This window comes from Impatiens glandulifera, chromosome 6, assembly GCF_907164915.1.
Source record: "Impatiens glandulifera chromosome 6, dImpGla2.1, whole genome shotgun sequence".
NCBI classification, from domain to species: domain Eukaryota; kingdom Viridiplantae; phylum Streptophyta; class Magnoliopsida; order Ericales; family Balsaminaceae; genus Impatiens; species Impatiens glandulifera.
Window position 1 is genome coordinate 50,062,079 of NC_061867.1, and position 15,619 is coordinate 50,077,697.

Consider the following 15,619-nt stretch of genomic DNA (forward strand, 5'->3'; position numbering starts at 1 on the left):
GGCACGAGTTTAATCCCGGGTCAATTGGCAAGCGGGCCAGTCAACGCAGAGAAGGGCCTCAGTCAACGCAGATCGGATGGGAGACCATGGGTTCGATAGACGCACAGAATCAGGGTAACATAAAATGTGTGCTGAATTTAATTATTTTTTCATGTTTATATCATTATGCACAAACAACTAAATAAATTGTTTTAGTATATATAATTCTTAAAAAAAAATATCAGTCCAAATTATTGCAGCAAAAGAAATAAACTAAATCGTTAAAATTGAATCGAACTAATCCAATCATAGTCGATCAAATCGAATGACCAACCTTTTTATTGGTTAGCTACTAAACCCGACCAATTATATTTAAAATTTGAATGATATACTTAATTTGATAACAACAAAGAGTAGATATTTAAAATTTTATTAAGAGTTAAGTTATTTTACTTTTAAGTTATAATGTATATTTGTAAATTAAATAATAATAGTAGAAACTTTTTATTTTTTCTTAGAAGAAAAAAAAAGTTGAATCCATTTTTAATAATTTTTTTTATTTGAGGATAATTTAACCGGGATTCTTGACTAAAGAATAAAATCGAACCGATTAATAAATTGGGACATAAACCTACGTAAATGATTTAGTTGCGCATTCCAATATATAAACGAACCTACTCTCTGATCCAAATTATCCGAAAGAATGTCTTATACGAAAATAAAATATTATTTTTGTATATATTTAATATACCCTTTAAAATAATATAAAATTGTTTAAATTGAGCCTTACCACCATTTATAAGAAAAACTTAATATAAAATTTAGTCATATTAAATAAGTTGAAAAGTCCTAAATATTTTAGATAGTGTATTGCATCACTATGAATTCATATCATTGAAGTAAAAAGATGAAGAAGAACGCTTAAGATCAATTGATTTATATAAATCCAACAAAAGCAATCTATATGCTATTAAAAAAAACAATTATTTATCTATTTCTGAAATATAAAATTAATATTCTTGAGTTAGAAAAAGACAAAGGGCATTAGAAAATTACAAATTAATTTTCATACGCGTATGTAACGCGCATAAGTAAAAGGAAAAATAATTCTATAATGGATAAGAATTTAAAATGGTACGACCAAAAATGCACTACTAGAAGAATCTAATAATAAATTCCCCATTTTCTGCTAAAATAATGGTCAAACTTCATACTTAATGGAATATCATAAAAATAGTTTTCATCATTATCTATTAAAATTTTAAAATATAAAATATGTATAATTTTATTTTTTTTAAAATTTAATGTCACATTTTAATTTTTACATTAAGGTATGAGTTTTCAATTCTAAATAAATTTGTTACAAAATAATATGTCTTCTAATAAAATGATTTATTTTTAAATAATCAAATTTACAAAAATAAAACTAGAAAAAAATGATCATATCTATATCAAGAATTTATGAGTAATAATATTTAAAATATAATTATTTTATTATTAACATGACAATTATTATATTATAATCAAAAATTCAATTTACTAATGTTAAAATTTGAATAAATAATTTTGATTTTCAAGAATAATAATACAACTACCAATTCTATTAATATAGATATTTTTCCTTTTGTTATTATCATAATCCCATTCAAATTATATGATCTATAAAATATAATACTTATCTATAAACCAATAATTTGAATATATCCCATTAAAGTAAAAAATCATACATTAATTTAATCTACATGCACTTTTTTCAATAAGGTAAAAAATCATTTTATAATAAATATAGTAAAATATCTATCTATACACTAATTTTATATATAAAAAATATATAATTTAAATAGTCTCATTTTTATTGAACATAAGCATTATTATTAATAAAAATAAATTTAATTAAATTTTTTTATTATTATAAATTTAGAAATAATTAAGAAGATTCCTCTGACTTTCCATTTCTCTGACTATATAAAGTCGGTCCTGTATCCAAACTTTCACAGCAGTTACATTTCTCTCTCTACTTTCTCTCTCACACACACTAAAACACACACAAAACTCCGATCAGAATTCCGATCAGATCCATGGAATATCGTAAACTAGATATCACGGTGATCTCCGCCGACGGTCTGAAAGACGTAGGTCTTCTCTCCAAGATGGACGTTTATGTCACCGTCTTTCTCTCCGACGATCCTCGTAGCAAGTGCCGTACTCCGGTCGATAAAGACGGTGGAAAATCTCCAAAATGGAATCACAAATTGAATCTCTATGTATACGAACATTCTCTATCGCACAATCCATCACTCATCTTCAATATTCGCGCCGATCGGATCATTTCCGATAAGGATATTGGCGAAGTCGTTGTTCCTATCAAGGAACTTCTCGAATCTTCTACCTCCGATTCGTCAGAACGCGTCGTTGAATATGCGGTGAGTATACTAAATCTTGATTTGATTTGCAATTGCTGAGTTGAGATCTGAAATTTTCAATTTTTCAAATGACAGGTTCATACATCTAAGGGAAAACCGAAAGGAACATTGAAATTTGCTTACAAATTCGGTGAGAAATCAACACAATCGGTGCCGGAATTCAAGACTGCTGAACCAATGGCTGCTTATCCAGCTTATACAGGTGGTCCTAGTGCAGGTTATGGTGGTCCGCCGCCTGTTTATGGAACTGCACATGCATATCAAGCAGGACCTCCTCCACCGCAAGGATATGGTTATCCACAACAGGCAGCTTATGGTTATCCTCCTCAACAACAGGGTTATGGTGGCTATCCACCACAACAGGGATATGGTGGGTATCCACCACAACAGGGATATGGTGGATATCAACAACCACAGAAGAAGAAAAATAATATGGGGTTAGGGTTAGGATTGGGAGCTGGTTTATTGGGAGGATTGTTGGTTGGAGATATGATTTCAGATATGGGTGATTCTTCTGGTGGGTTTGATGGTGGGTTTGATTTTTGAAGTTTTGATGAAGATTGTGATGATGGGGATGATTATTGAAGGGGCACTTTCTTGGTTCTTTATTATGGTATGAACTTAGGTTTTATATTCAGCAAATGAAAAAAAAAGAACTTACTTTTATGTAGATATGAGGTTTACTTTGGTTCTAATGATATGATTTTGATTGTTAATAAATTATTTGGTGTTTCAATTGCAATTGAATTTGACTTACACATTTAGATCATACTACATTGTTTTACATTGTTTGTTGAAATGAGTTATGATTTTCAGTAACACATGCTTAAAAAGGGATGATAATTATAAACATTTTCGCAGTTTTGACCCAAACTGTCGGGAGGATATTTGTGTATCATCTCGATTCTGTCCCAAATACAATAAACTCGATTCTGTCCCAAATACAATAAACTCGATTCTATCCCAAATACTATAAACTCAATTTGGTAGATCGCATTCCTCGTTCCATTCCTAGTTTATGCATACATTTTGTTTCTTCATTTTTTTTCTTATTTTTTTTTTTCTAACTTTTCTTTATTAATAAGAGTAAGATGTGATCATTATATATGATGGGCTATAATTGAGGATAACATGGCCACAAGAAAGCAATTTTTTGTTATGTAAATATTTATCATTTTCTAAAGAACATATGTCTTAATATGTGATGGGAGCTTTATGAAAAATTCTTTTTAAACATATTCACAAGTTAATTATATTGATTCCCAAAACATGTTAAAAAGAGAGGACTTTGCATCTATTCTTTGGAGATGAAGCTATTAAAGTAAATAGAAGATAAACATATTATAATAGCATTATCAAATACCCAAATGACACTAAAGATTATGAATATTTTATTTCTAAATTTCCTTATGTAGGTAGATATATACTTTTTTAGTTATTGATTAAAAAGGTTCGAATCCACAACTTTCTTTCAAATTACTAATTCTTATTTTCCAAATGGCTAATAAAAAAACTAAAAACATATTTTTTTCAAGGTTAACAAATTCAAAAATATATATTCAGACAATTAAATCAGAAATCTGAATTAAAAACTCTTAAGCTGGGACATACAAACTCAAATAAACGGCCCATAAAAAAAAATTACTAAAGCCGGCCCGCCCATCCAAAACAAAGTACTAAAGCCCATCAATCCCGTAAAAGAGAATTTTTTTTTCAAATTTTATTATTTATAAGAGTTCACTAATTTACAAATAAAAAAAATAATGTATATCTACTCATTGAAAATAATCATGAATTGTTGAATATTTATTAAACTAGATAAATAAAATTGAAAAATTATGAACTTAAATGAGAACTATTAACAAAATTAATAATATTTATATGAAAATAATCTAAATAATAAAAAAAATGAATTTTCTTTTCATTTTATTATTATAAAGATATATTATTACTTATATCAATATTAATAGTAATAATAATAAAAATATATTATCAAATAATTATAAAACATTTTTTACTTGTGATTGATTGAAAAATAAATTCACCAAATCAAACAAATTAATTAAATGTATCATTAGAATGAATAAAAAATTACACAACTGATTCCTTAATAGTTTAGTTCATTCCATAATTTATATTACATATAACATAATATATTTTAATTTCATAATTTTATTTTAAAATAATAAGTAATAAAATATTTTGAAATTCTTAAATAAATGAAAATTAAAACCTCCTCCTCTTTAGTCGACACCGCCTCTGCTTCGTTTTCGTCTTAATTAGTCTTCGTCTTCTTGGTCGTTTCGTTTGAGTCTTCGTCGTCTCTGTCTCTGTCTTCGTTTCTGCGTTTGTAATAGTAAATGCTTTCTCTGTCTTCTTTGTATACGTTTTCTCCGTTATATTGGTCAGTGAATCATTTATTGTCATTATTAATTTCTTCGGTATAGTCTTCCATATTGTCCTCACATCCTCAGTCAGTTCTTGCATTCTCATTATCGGTCTTAGGATCTTCCTCATCCTCAATTGCATATCTGGAATTTTCTCCTCTGTTTAGCAGTAGCATCCTTCTCCTCCTCTATTTTTCTTTTCTCCTGGATACTCACCCTAAGGTTTTGAGTTCGAATCCGTCCAGCGTCAAGTTCTGCGCTTAATTAAATGATTAAGTGTGTTTGCGGGCTACATATTTAATATGTTGTTCCATTTTTATCCCATCTTCTAGCCTAGCGACAACAAGATGTTGATATCCTTAACCTCCTTAAGAGCTCCTAAGTTCGAGGTGGTCAAGCAATAAATTATGAGGATGTTGAATTTGATTTATTTTTAGATTAAAATGACACGATTCTATTTGGACGCTTTAAGTTTAAGCGGGGACCATGATTGTGGGTGTGATGTTAGTTCTCCTTTAATTAAAAAAATAAGACATTTTAAATTAATAATTAATATCATATGTTTCAGAATTATTTAATAAATTTCAAACAAATTCAAATTAAAAGTACAGACAAATTTTTAATTAAATTAATTAATTTTATATAAATCTATATAGATAGAATTAAAATTATGCTTAAACGAAAAAAAATGTTATTAAATTTGTTAATATGTATAATTAAATTATATTCTACACCGTCATTTCAATTAAATTGAAATAAAATATTTAAAAATTAATAATATTTTTAACAAAAAAAATAAAATAAAACTGTTGTTCAAAGTGAGATTATCAAATAAAGTCACAAGAGAAACTATTAAATAGACATTTAAATATTGTGCAATTGCAACCATAAACCATAAACCATGTATAAAAGTGAGCAAATAATAAAAATTTTGAACACAAAAAACTAACATTTTGCTACATCTGCTACTACCTTCTACCCACACATTATACATTTTGTTTTGTCTCATTATCGACCAACATCTACCTTCATTATGAACATTTTTTCTAAAACTATGTCGTCATTATCGATCACATTATACTATCATTTTGTGCATTTGATTCAATTCGAACCAACGTTCTCTTAATCCCTGAAATTCGCACACATCCCATATAAAAATTTGATTTTTTTTAATCTCTCAAATTTACACTCACATATATTATCATCATAATCATTTTAATCTTTATAATACACCATTTAAAATGCGCATCAACTATGACACAAAACATAATCTCAAGTTTGAAATTTGAACACTTTAATCAATTCATCATTTGTGTTTATTGAATTCAATTTATAAATTTGTGTATGTATATATTTGGTATATAAACTCGAATATATAAAAAATATTGTTTTTAATAAATTATTTGAAAATTTTAATTAAATATGTAAAAATATTTTTAAAATTTAAAATTTAATTATAAAGTATAAAATAATTAATAAAAATATAATTATTGATATATATATAATTATTTATTAAAAAAGTTCAAGTAAATAAAAAATATAAGATTAAAAATTAAAAATAAAAATAAAAATATAATACAGTGACATATCAAATAAATATGAAAAAAGATGTAAAAAATATGTTAATCTAATAAAAATAAATGAAGTAAAAAATTAATATAAAAGGGAGACAAATGATTAAACAAATTAATTTATTTTTATTTTAATATATCACAAATTAATTTTTAAATAGTTGTTATATATACATATATTAATATATAATTATATAAATGTACGCGCCCAAAACTACCCTTCCATCCTCGGGGTGGTGAACCGTATTTCGACGTCCAGTTCCTCTCGAGTTTTGATGTTCTAATTTAACAAAGTTAGATCGGAATGAGGTGATCAAAAGTATAGAAATATACCCTCGATTCACATGCCAAAAATCTCTTTTAAATAAAATAATATTTAAGAAAAGGAATTGTATAAAAATGTAGCAATGACGCTTGTTTTTGAGATTTAAAAATAAATCATTTGGTGTACGTTAAGGTAAAAATACCAGAGTTTCTATAAAGGGGGTTCGTCGAGAATAATGATCATGAGGAAGAGTCGTGCACGATGGTGAAAAAATCAAAGGATAAGGTTGAGTATCGAAAGCGCTAGATCTTCTAGAAAAAACGCCGACCTCGGCCGCATTTCCGGTGAGCCTCGCGTCCCAGCAAAGAAGACGGGTTAAAACAACGTCGTTTCGTTTAATTGTCGCATTGTTAGGCTTTATGTTGGCGTTTTGTCCGCGTTTGGTGATCTGTTAGTGGCCCGATATGGATGATTCCTAAGCGCTGAATGAAAATCTAGTGCTGATCCGATGGCCCAGGTTCCTGCTGCAGCCAATTCTTTTGATTTCGGCCATATTAGATCAACAACTAATTTTTTTTATAAATGAGTTATTTGAAATTGAATTTTTAACTCTTTATTGCGCTTTTTTTCACCAAAAATTCCACAAAATTTATTTCTAGAAACATAATAAAAATTATGTTCATATTTTTTAATTTCTTTGGTATTTTTGATATTTTGGGTGTATTTTATTTACTTGTTTTAAGCTATAAATTATACATAATTCATGTTTAATTCACAATTAAATAATTTTAACTTCTTTTTAGGTTTAATTTGGGTAAAATAAATACAATATTTTAACCTCAAATTATTTTTGGATTTTCGAATAATTTAATAATTAGGGTTTAATTTGGTTTTAATTCCTCTTATGGATTATTTTGAATTAAAAAATTAAAGATATTATTCTAAAATTATAAATATTATTATAAATTAGGGTATGTTAAATTTTCATGTCTACAGAATGTCTCTTTCGAAACGAGTTTGGATAAACAAACTTCATTTTAGAAAACGTGAGTTCGAGATTGTGGGGGTATTTTTAAATTCATACCCTAATTTATAATAAGATAGCTTATAGTAAGATGGAAAGATGGAACCTAGATAGAAACTACTGCTAGGGGAAGGTCACCGTTGTGATCATGATTCACAGCTTAAATCGTGCTGGGAAAAGACTAGCAGACTAACACAGTCTTGCCATATGTTGGAGAGTTGTCTTACCAATGGTAGGTAAGACTTCTTTTTGGGTGTCTATTAATAAATAGGTTACTCTTAGGTGATAGTGATAATAATCACTTGTATATCAAAAGATAGAATTCGTTGGAGAATGGTCATGATAATACTTCCATGGGTGTTTTTGAATAAGATTTACTTGAGTGATAACAATCACTTTTGGGAATATGGTAATCATAATTTTTCCATTGGGGATAACAATCCTCTCTTTAAAGGGATGGCAACAACCATGACTCTGGCGATCCAAATTATTCTGAAGGGATGACAATCACTTGGCGGGAATTTGTGTCTTTTTTGAGGACGATAATCCTTTTGGAAGGATAGGTTATGATAATGACCTATCTTAGATGCCTATTAGAATATGGCTTTTGAGAATCATAACAATGATCTGTTGTGCTTATCAATAGATATGGCTTACTTTGGGGGTGATAATAATCACTCGGGATGGCGATGACAATCGCTCTAGATGGCGACGATAACCGTTCTATTTGGTGATGACAATTGCTTTGGTTGGCGACGACAATCGTTCTGACAGGAATGAGACTTAAATGCCTATTTCAGGATAAGAGTTTGGAGAGGTCTTGTACAAAATGACATTCAAAACTAATTGAAACAACATTATTCAATTGGGGATTTTAAGAAGAGCTATTATGATTAACAACTTGTATCTTTTGGTTAGACAAAGTGTCCTTCACAACTAGATGAAAATCATTCGATTGTGGTGAAGGGACTATTGGTCTTATGGTGGGAAAATGGCCTTCACAACTGGACTAAAGCCGTCTAGGTTCAGGAACTCCTTATAGTTTAGGGAATATTTCCACATAATCTTTTTCCCTTCTATTTTTACGAAGTGACATTCGCAACTAGTTGAAATATTAATCAATCGTCTTCTGTTACAAGGAAGGGATACATGTTACCTTGTTTATGATGCCTTTGTTTATATATGGCATGTGGAAGCTTTTAACAAAAGTTAAAGAGAATCATTCTCAGTCTTGTCCCAAATGATGTTTAAAGAACAGAAGAACCCTTAATCCTATTTAAGGAATCATGGTGACTTGGATTCAAAATGTGTTCGGGATTAAGCTAGAGCATTTCTATAATCGGTAAAGATTATTTTGCTTAGAGAGCCCAAGTTCCTACTTTTTAGATGTTAGGATATGAATGATAAACTTTATCTCGTGCAGACGATTATTTAAACCTTTAAATCGTGAGGAAGGGTGGTTGAGACGTAAAGTCTCACTAGGTTGTATTTTTGGTTGCTTCTGCAATGGACTGCAATCTTTCGAAAGTTCGATTATTCTTGATATAGTTATAGAGAACTTTAACTTTCTAGCTTCGGGATTTTTTTTTCTTTTGGGGTATATCTGGGGGAATCAACACGCTTTGCTCTTAAGATAGCAATCGGGACAATTTCCTGAGTGAGCATAAATGATAATTTTAACACCTAACCCTACACGAGAGTTTTTATTATATATAATAGTTTTGACTTATGGGGTGTATCTAGGGGAATCAACACATTTTGTTCTTGAGATAGTCATGAGGACAGTCGCACGAGTGAGTATAAATGACGATTTCAACACCTAAACCTACATGGGAGTATTATATATATATATATATACTAATTTTGACTTCCGAGGTATATCTGGAGGAATCAATACATTTTTCTATTGAGATAGCCATCAGGATAGTCGCCCGAGTGAGCATAAACGGCGATTTCAACACCTCAACCTACATGGGAGTTTTGTTTTTTGAAGTCTTGAGTCTAACTCTCTTGGTTCTCTTGTATAAAAGGGAATGAGACATTCTTTCTCAGATTGCGGCTTTGTCTTGGCTTTTGGAGGGTTTATTATGTTTCTTTTTCTTTCAAAAGCCTTCCATTAAGGGTTAATTGTCTAGGTAATCGTATAGCACGAAAATAAGCTTATTAAGAATATCATATTGATAAGAGTTTTCTAGATCTCTAGGATCTGGGTGGAGAATTTTTTGTGAAAGAAACCATATAGATGCTCTTGGCCTTTTCCCTTAGTTATTTCCTAAAATCCTCATCACCGGTTGGTAGGAAGAATCAAGGTTCCCGGTGTTTTTACACTTTGAGTGAGACAGAATTATGAATTGTCCATTTTGTTTTTGTTGAGACCGGACCTATATATAGACTGCCTACGTATCTTCCTTTTGTCATTGACATTTATTATTTTATTCCTTTGGAAGAATCATGTCTCATGTAGTTCTCCCTTGGATGACGTAGTTATACAAACTAGCGGTCAATTAGTCTGTCCAAAGTTAGGGACTAATTTGATTGGAATATTGGTAAGGCTGAATTGTGAGCGTCTTCATCTTAATAAGGCTGGATTGTGAACCGTCTTAATCCTGGTAAGGCCTAATTAAGAGCCATCCTTTGCACTTGTTGACAATACACATAATATTGTTTCAGTGCGTGTAGATTGCTTGGATCAATGAACTCTTCGCCTTCAACTGTAGATAGGCGGACGGACTGAACCTCTAGAGATGATTTTCTAGATTAGGAAGGGTCCTTCCCATCATGGTTGAAACTTGCCCCTAAGGTCTAACATTTTTCGGGTTCGTTTAAGTACAAAGTCACATTCCTTTAGGCTTCTGGGCTTGACCTTTCTGTTAAAGGTATCGAGCATTCGTTTTTGGTAAACTTGGGTTTTGCACAATGCGTCTAACTATGGTCTTCCATTAACGTCAACTGGTCGTATCGAAATTTTACCTAGTCTTCTTCAATGACTTGAGATTCCAAGAGGACTCTCAACGTAGGAATTTTAATCTCGATAGGCTGTACGGCGTCCATGCCGTATACTAGAGAACAGGGAATTTCATCTATCAATGCCCGAGTAGTCGTGCGATATCCCCATAAGGCAAATGACAATTTTTTGTGCTAGTCCTTATATGTGCTAGTCATCTTCTTGATGATCCTAATCACATTCTTGTCAGCTATTTTGACCGCGTAGTTGGTTTGGGGTGAATAAGGCGATAAAACCTTTCCTTGGAAGTGTCTTCCATTAACATTATCTAAAATAATGACATGAGGCACTCTGTATCTAGCTATGATATTGATACAAATTAACTTTTCCACTTGAGTGGATTTGAGGATCTTATAATATGCTGGTTCGACCCATTTAGAGAAATAGTCGATAGCTACGAGTATGAACTCATGTCCATTCGACGCATGGGGACGGTGATCAAAGCTTCGATCTAGACTTCTGTAAAGCTTCATACACATCCAAAGAGTGTTCTCCAGTTGTTGGTATGAATCCATAATCTTTATAATTCAATTTGTGATTGAAAGTTTGAATTTTTTCAAAACATTTAAGTTTTATCGGTTTGATCCACTCTAGGGCTCAACTATGTGTTGTTCTTGTTTACAATCACTCCCTAGATGTTATATGAACTTTCTGTTGAAAAAGATTTGATCAAATCAACCTAAATAAAAAATTTCAAAAATTAAAGTTAAAAATCTGAATTTTTTGAGATTTATGTTCTTGATATTTTAATCTTGAATTTTTTATTCAAATAACTGTTAAACATGTTTGTAAACATGTTAGAATAATTTTCCAATCACTATAACATCATTTTTATCATGTTTGATCAAACTGAATTTTGAAAATTTTGGATTTTGATTCCATCTTCAAAATTCATTTTAATGATGTAATGATGTTATTATTTTGTTTGTATTCAACTATGTTCATCATTTTAAAGCTAATGGAACAAAAATCAGGCATTGTAATGACCTAATTTAAAAGATCCTAAAATTTGACCTATAAATAGTTTTCTAAAATTGATCTTTATATAGATCCCAAAAACGTGATATATGTTAAGGCTTTTGTTCTTGATGATCATATGAACTAACTGTAACTTACAGATCATGATTCCATGGATTAAATAAAGAGTTATGATTTTCTGAAAACCTTGACCAATTCAAGAACACCTCGATCCTCAAGGACCGGTGTTCTTGAGCAATGACTGAGCACTTTCGGTCTTGACTGAGACCAAGGACCGGTAGAATTTTTCCTAGGACCGAAACTAAGGACCTGTATTCTTTAGCTAGGACCGAGATCTAGAACTGGTGTTCTTCAGCCTAGGACTTAGTTTTATTTAAAACTTAGGATCGAGTTTCTCAAAAACCCTATGAACGATGTTTTTAACCTATTCTAACATAGGATCGAGTTTTCTAAAACCCTAGGACCGAGTTCACCTAGACCTAAGACCGACACTTCCTAACCCTAGGACTGGTCATCTAAAAACCTAGGATCGGTCCTCACACCGAAGGACCAATGATCCACGGTCCCTCGACCGACACTCACCTGATCTGACCGAGAGCCACTTAGCCCGGACCTAACCCTTCCGGTCTCCGACCGATAAACCATACTCAAACCTTAGGACCCCGGTCTTGGGCTTGTTTGGTTCCACTTTTCAAATTCCAAAATTATTTTTATAATTTTGGGACCCTCTACTCATTTTTAAATAATTCCGAGGTACGAAAATGATTTTCAAATATTTCTGGGATGTCTCCCAAACAAATATTTTGAATAAAGCCTCGTTTGATATTTATTTCTAAGTTTTAATATAATTTTCTGATATTTCTCAAGTATCCACTTCAACTTGTACTTCTTCGCACTCAGGTACGCTCGTACAATAATTATTTATAATTATTTACGCTTTCCGAACCTACCCTTGTTTAGGACCCTAGCCTAATAAATTTGAAATAAATGTTATAAATGAATCTTTAATAGTCAGATTTTTACAAAATAAAATCGTTCTTTAACGGGCACGTAGGATATATCCTGAAAGCTCTTTCCCGAGTGTAACTAGAACTTGAACCCCATTATAGAAACTTTGGTGTTTTTACGCTTTTACACGTACACCCCGATTTATGTTTAAATCCTAAAATTAAGCACCAATGCTACATATTTTACAAATAATTTTCTTAAATAATGTTTTATTTAAAAGATATTATTGGCATGTAAACCGAGGCTATATATATATACATTTGACCAGCTTAGTCTAGGTCGGACATTTTAAAAATAGAACTCCAATCCCGAGGAGGAACCAGACATAGGGACCCGGTCCCGACCCGAGGGACAAAGGTGTTGTTGACCTTTTGGGCGCGTACACACATGTAATATGATTATTCAACTCTTAAAACTAGGAATCATTTTTAGATATTTAGAAAAGTCAAGCCTAATTCATTTTCTTTCTTCACAGACCAATTCTTTCTAACCTAAAAAATTCATTGCCTAACCAATCTGACAATTATCATTCGACTCTTCAACATCCCACAATCTATCGCAAAATATCTCTGGCTCTCTTCCTCCATTGTTGTTTATAGAATAGAATCATATATTGTTTAGATTTCTCCCTCAATATCTACTTCAGTGCTATTTCGTCAATTTCTTGGTCTCTTCTCAGCTTAGATCTGCGCGAATCGCTTGTGAGTTACTAACTTTTATTATTTGATCTAATTGAGTATGCCGATTTACTTAGATTGATTCAGTTCATATTCTTTTATATTTACTGTTACTATTCTATGTGGTCATAATGTCGGTGGATTTGCTATATTGTTTCATTTTTTAAGTAGGACCCGTGTTTTGAGTTCCATTGTCTTTTTCTTTCTTCCTTCCTTCAAATTAAGCTTAATTTGGAGAACTTGTCTTTATTACTTATCTCCTCAAATTTGACTATAGGTTTTGTTTCAATTATCAGTCCATCAGAGTTAGAATCCTTTTACTTGTTTGTGGTCAATTCCTCACACTATATTAGTTAGACTTTCCAGATTTTGAATATTAGTAACAAAAACATCAAATTATTTATCTCAATTGTGGAAAATTCAGCTACTATGAGTTTTATTCACATCATCTAATAGTATACTCACTAGATATTCAACAATAGTTAATATGATGCATTGTTATGGAACAAAGCATTATGGATCTGATAAAAAAATTTCTTATGTATTTCAAAATTAAATCTCTTGTAACTATGTGGAATAAAGCACTTCATTCTCTGCATCCAGTTTGTCGCGCACACGAGGTTGGTTACATTCTTCTCTGGCCATTAGGGCTTGTCTTGATTTGTAGGCCGTGGAAGTCTTTTGAGTGATAAATGGTTATACTTATCTGTTTTAAGGATGCATTGGGGTTTATAGGTTTTTCTTTCATACATTGTAACCTTCTGAACTCTCCAATCGGGTGTTTGCAGGAAATTCCAAGCCCACATTCAAGGTCTTAATGCTTTCATTGTCACAATTGAATGATTATGGTTAGCTGTTTCTGTAACGAAGTCACAATCAGGACTTCGATTATCGAACCGTGAAGATATTTATTAGAAAGTGAATAAAACTTTAGAGAATGAAAATAACCTTGAATGAAAATTTGTCTATTGAACTTGTTAAACTAAGAACATAATTACAAAACTTATATAAAATAAACTATAACTTAGACATTAAACTAAGAGACATGAAAAGTCTCATTTACTAGATAAGACCAAGAGACTTGAACAATCCAATAGGCTCTTGAACAATAAAAAGACTCATTAATTATTATTATTATTATTACTTTACTAACACTCCCCCTTAAAGTGATGTCCAATTAACTAGTCCCAACTTAGATCGTAGATCTTCGAAAGGACCTTTAAGAAGTGCTTTTCTGAAGATATTAACATCATTGTCTTCACTCTTTATTGCAACCATCTCAATAATTCACTCTAGTACTTTTTCACGAATAAAGTGATGCTCCAACTCAATGTGTTTTGTCCTCGCATGAAACACAGGATTTGAAGACAATTTAATAGCACTCAAATTATCTCCATCTATAGGAACTGGTTGATCAAACTTGCATAAAAATCCTCCCAAAGTCTACGAAGACATATGCACTCTTGTACTGCATGAGCTGATGCTTTGTATTCCGCTTCTATTGTAGACAAGAATATCGATCATTGTTTCCTGCTACTCCAAGATATGCTAGTATTTCCACAAAGAAAAACAAACCCAGATGTGGACCTTCGAGCGTATCGATCTCCAGCAAAGTCAGCATCTGCATATCCTTGCAAGATAAATTTTGCATCTTTCTCATATAGTAGACCAATATCTAGTGAGGTATTAATATCCTTCAAAATTTTCTCCGCTTCTTCGAGGTGTGGTTTCCTTGGCTCCTGCATGTATCGACTCATCACTCCAACTGCATAAGCAATGTCAGGCCTTGTTATAGTTAGATAAATCAGACTTCTCACAAGAGCACGATAAGGACGAGGATCTGGTAGACATGTTCCTTCATCTCGACTGAGTTTAGGATTTACGTCGAGAGGAGTATAACTCTTTTTTCCATCAGTCATACCAAAATTTTCTACCAACTTCTTTGCATAGTTGATCTACGATACAAATAAACCTTTATCAAAATTTTCGATTTGTAGACCAAGGAAAGTTCCAAGTTCACCAAGCTTCTTCATCTCAAAGCGAAGCGATAACTTATCTTCTAGACGAGCAACCTCATCATAGTTACTACCTGTCAAGATTATACCATCCACATAAAGAAGCACCAGAACTATCTGTCCTAAACTCTTCTTTATAAATAGACTTGAGTCGGATTCTAAAGCCTTGTACCCACAAAATTGAATATATTCTATAATCTTTCCATACCAAGCACGCGTGGCTTGCTTTAATCCATATAGTGCCTTATTAAGTCTACAGACCAACTAGGGACCATCAGTTTTCTCGAA

The 15,619-nt window shown here is 31.4% G+C and overlaps 2 protein-coding genes across 2 annotated transcripts; one reads left to right on the forward strand and one right to left on the reverse strand.

Moving 5' to 3' along the window:
* Positions 1–1,978: 1,978 nt before the first annotated feature.
* On the forward strand, positions 1,979–3,155 carry LOC124942029 (protein SRC2 homolog). Its single transcript, XM_047482434.1, has 2 exons — positions 1,979–2,402; positions 2,478–3,155. Exons 1-2 carry the CDS (start codon positions 2,058–2,060, stop codon positions 2,946–2,948), a joined length of 816 nt encoding a protein of 271 aa, XP_047338390.1. The 5' UTR covers positions 1,979–2,057; the 3' UTR covers positions 2,949–3,155.
* Positions 3,156–14,836: 11,681 nt separating this feature from the next.
* Positions 14,837–15,235, reverse strand: LOC124943783 (secreted RxLR effector protein 161-like). Its single transcript, XM_047484254.1, has one exon. It carries the CDS (start codon positions 15,233–15,235, stop codon positions 14,837–14,839), a length of 399 nt encoding a protein of 132 aa, XP_047340210.1.
* Between the last annotated feature and the right edge of the window lie 384 nt (positions 15,236–15,619).